General features: G+C 49.5%; 1 protein-coding gene across 2 annotated transcripts in view; it reads right to left on the reverse strand.

Annotated features, from left to right (window-relative positions):
• Nucleotides 1-526: 526 nt before the first annotated feature.
• nr6a1a (nuclear receptor subfamily 6, group A, member 1a) overlaps nucleotides 527-4,227 on the reverse strand; it is a 19,924-nt gene continuing 16,223 nt past the window's right edge. The window contains exons 5-9 of one of the 2 annotated variants that reach the window (XM_035536315.1): nucleotides 4,044-4,227; nucleotides 3,445-3,699; nucleotides 1,638-1,759; nucleotides 1,088-1,240; nucleotides 527-709 (exon numbers count right to left, since the gene is read on the reverse strand). The exon at nucleotides 4,044-4,227 is cut by the window's right edge and continues 26 nt beyond it. In XM_035536315.1, coding sequence (XP_035392208.1) covers nucleotides 573-709; nucleotides 1,088-1,240; nucleotides 1,638-1,759; nucleotides 3,445-3,699; nucleotides 4,044-4,227 — 851 coding nt within the window. In that variant the 3' untranslated portion in view covers nucleotides 527-572. The remainder of the gene's footprint in view (nucleotides 710-1,087; nucleotides 1,241-1,637; nucleotides 1,760-3,444; nucleotides 3,700-4,043) is intronic. The other variant, XM_035536316.1, reaches the window with a different exon arrangement.

The following is a 4,227-nucleotide window of genomic DNA, read 5'->3' on the forward strand; positions in this document are numbered from 1 at the left end:
GACCCTGGCACAGACGAAAGCGCTGTGCCTTCAGCATCAGAGGTGCAGGACTGACCCTGGCACAGAGAGGAGCTGTGCCACCCTGAGCTGAGAGAGGGCGACAGAACCGCCCATCTCGCTGAGGCCGTCGACACGTTTCAGCTCATCACGTGTCTGCGACTATAAGCAAAAGGGCAAAAAAAAAAAAAAAAAAAAAAAAAAAAAAGCCCCTACCAAAAGAAAATGAAATAAAACCTGTCAGGAAATCTAATCCTAGCAGTGGCAACACCGTCACATTCTGCAGTCGGACTGGCGAGTGTAAACTTCGCTGAGGGTTTTGTGCATTTCCGTACGAACAGAAGCATTGTGTGCAGAGTGGATCAGTATACATTCAGCTCTGTCTGGTAATAAATAGAGGGAGGGGAAAAAAAGTATAAAATAGCTGCTAATCACATTCATGAGAGGAAGGGGGTGGAGTCAGAAAGCCAACCCCCCCCCCCCCTCACACACCCCCCCCCCAAACAACCTCCGACACCCCGCCCCCGTGCATACATAGGTGAGGAGGGTTGTTTCCTAGGGAGAAGGGGGCGGGGTTAGTTGGCAGGGGTGGCCCCCTTTGTCACACAGGGGGAGGAGCTTGTCCTGTGGTTATTCAGGCTGGACTTACAGGAGTGCAGGACTGCCTTGAACAGCAGGGGGAGCTGCTCCAAAGGAACATTAACCAACTTCCCTGTAATATGAGGAGAAGAAGAGTGAGATCGTGGCCAAGAAAATGGCTGTTTTTGGAACAAGTGAGGACATGAGGAAGCTACTGGGTCTTCAGTTCGACAGTCGGTTCAGTCGCAGTTTTGCAACATCATGAAATTTCAACATTTGAAAGTATTACTTCAGCACAGTCCTTTAAAGATTTGTAATGTGTCCATGATCTTATTACCCAAATTTAAAATAAATTATAATTAATCTTATGAAATGTTTTGTAAAACATTTTATTAAAAGTGACATTTCTAATTGTATGAAACCAATATGATGAAAACAAAAGAAATTACTTAGTCAAAATGGCAAATCAACATTAGTCATTCCTATATATTGTGAGAGCACCCATATTTACCTGCAATGCAGCGTATTTCTGGCAGACACATCATGATCTCTGGGAAGCGTTTGGGCTGGTGGGGGTACTTGTACTCGGTGTAGTCCTGGCACACGTACCAATATCTCTTGTTAAGCTGCTCTAACTGGGCCACATTAGACAGTCCACGGATGTCTAGAGCGGAGTCAGACACATACAGAGGGGCAGCAGGTCAGAGACGATTCTATCGAACACACCCTCGGCACTGGCAGCGTGATCACACAAAGAACTGCGCTGAATCAGATCTCAATTCATTAGCCGTCACGTTTCCCCACGTTTACCATGCAGAGCAAGACATTCAGTCTTCGTGCTTCAGGAACTAAGCGGCACTAAGGATTAAAGAGATGGCGTACGAGGACATCAAAGAAGAAGGCTGAGCACGGACATGCGAATATATTTTAATGATGTTAATTAATATTAATGAGCTAATGGGTGGCACAGAAAGAGCAGCTCTTCTTCATGGGGGAAGAGGCTAAGGCGCATGTGGTAGGCGCAGCTAAGACGGGTACGGGGCGGAGTTTGCTGACGTTACCTTGGTTGAGGAAGTTGATGGCTTTCATGCAGGCATACTCCTCATTGCTGACTTTCAGCTGGTGGAACTTGCGGAACAGGTAGATCAGCTTCTCCATCACCTCCATGCCTTCCTCACTGAACCTGTACGCACGCGCACACGCACACGCACACATACACGCACACACATACACATACGCACGCACACATACACATACGCACGCACACGCATACACATACGCACGCACACATACACATACGCACGCACACGCGCACACACACACACACACAAACAGAAGCTATTTTAGCAATTTTCTTTGCAAGTCACCTTTCAGTTTTCAGTTATGGCAGTTTTTGAATAAGAGGATGAGGCAGGTACGTGGCATCTTATCCACACTTCTAGCAACTATTAGAATGTTTTGGAAATCCATTTGCCTTTATCTCTCAACACCGGATCTGAAACCTCAAAAACCAAGCCCACCCAATGAGAACCCAAAGCAGGTTTGTGCGTCAAGACACCAGCCTTGTGAGACCTGCGGGTTACGCAACGTCAGGGAGACTAACATGGAGAAAATGAAACGCTGTGAACCATTATGGGTTTCACTTTGTCAAATTCATTCGCTCTTCATGAGCTCCAGCACGGCCCTCTGATCTGTCCTAGAGGAGGGTCGGAAGAGAGTCGGAATACAGCCCAAGCCTTCTCCTTCCCACGCTACACAGCGCTCGTGTAACAAACACGGGGCACAGCTTTAGCTGGACTCATTTGTTACATCACTTCCCCTATCAGGCTCTGAATCCACCTCTTCGTGATCTACCCTGGCCTTTCCCGGCTCCCCTCCCTGACAGCAGGTCATCATTTCAAGTGAGATCAAGCAGGTCCACACGCCCTGCGGTTGTGTCCAACATGCATCACATCGCAGTAAATCCATGGAGGGGATCAGGGGAAAGGGTCCGGCGATTTCACATTAATTTAAGGACACACACACACACACCTGCTCCAGATGCGGATAGTCTTTCACACAGGCACACACTGTGCTAGCCAACCACCGATGTCAGAGGAAGTGTTTGGTGTGAAGCCAAAATCAACACTGAGGCATAGTCAAAATGGTACCGCTTCCTGCAAACGCTCCGCCATCAAAGTGCTTTGCGATAATTATCCGGCAGTAGCTTAATGTGCTTAATTGCAAAGTGTGTGAAAGACGCCGGTGACATCTGACCTTTACCTTTGACCTATTGGTCATTAAACCACACACACACATTAAACCACAACCCTGTCTGTGCATTACATCTGAGAGCAGAGAGAAAGAGAAAGACACAACACTGTTTTACCATCTGTCTGTCTGTCCTAATCACACTCTGCCTCCTACACACACTCTCTCACACTCTCAAACAAGCACACACACACTTCTCTTTATTTTGAATCACAAATGCCTACAACTAGCTGAACCATAGAGAAGAGGCCAACTGTAATGATTTAAGGGCGTTTAAGTGCAGGTCTCTACAGACCATCCCTGCCCTGTATGTTCACCCCATCGAGATCTAACCTGGTAGACATGTTCACTCCCAGTATACCCAGTGACCCAGGTCAACACTCCAACAATCATCAAACACCAGACAAAAATCTCTTATCTCCAGTTTCATAATTTCTCTATAACTCAAGCTACAAAGGGTCACGAGCTACTCGAGGGTCACAAGAGCATTATAGCACTTGTTTTAACAATCTTTAAGTGTTCCAGCAAAGAACTCTTTCATGGTGCGTCGTCCACCCCCCCGCCCCCGGCGGTAAGTCCTCCCCACGCCGCACCGACGCGGCCGCAACAGTGGCTCACCCCTGCAGCTCGTTGTCAGACGGCGTGTACTTGTCCGTGACGCTGGCCAGGTCACCCAGGATCTGGGCGCTGTAGACGGTCAGGCAGGCCAGCAGGATAAGCTCCTGCCAGGTGGAGCTCAGCAGGCGGGTGTAGTCCTCGATGGAGAGTTCGCAAAAGAACGGCAGCTTCTTGATCCAGGAGATCTGACGGAAGAGGAGCTCGTCGGCCAGCCGGCACAGCAGAGCGAAGAGCTCCACCTGACTCACCCGGTACCTGGCAGAGAGAGAGAGAGAACAGAAGAGGCGGAAGGAAAGTGACCGATGGACAGAAGCAGAAGACAGATGAGAAGAAGGATGGGGAGGAGGAACAGAGAGAGGAAAACCAAGACAGAAATGTGATTGGAATAAAAACATGAAATTACGTAATTCTGACAATCGTTAGTTCGACACATTAACATGCTTGTGTCACTTCAAGCGTTCCAAAAACTACTGCAGACGTGTGAAAAGATTAGAAATACTGTAGCCGCATTATAGCCAGGCCCAGGGCGGTGCCACGGCCTGCCGTGCACCGTGAGCTCCAGTAGGTGGTGCCATGGAGCCGGTCCTTGCGGCGCTCACCCGTCCTCGACGAGCATGGGCGTGCCGAGCGGCGCCAGCTCCTCTGCTGCCACCAGCTGGCCGATGAGGGTATGGCTCTGTGGGTACAGGCTGCGTGGCTGCGCGGCGTAGCTGAACAGGTGGGGCAGGAACTGGTAGTGCTGGGCAACAGCACTCCCGATGTACTGCTCCCGCAGGGCAGCCG

Source organism: Electrophorus electricus, chromosome 18 (genome assembly GCF_013358815.1).
Source record: "Electrophorus electricus isolate fEleEle1 chromosome 18, fEleEle1.pri, whole genome shotgun sequence".
In the NCBI taxonomy this organism is placed as follows: Eukaryota; Metazoa; Chordata; class Actinopteri; order Gymnotiformes; family Gymnotidae; genus Electrophorus; species Electrophorus electricus.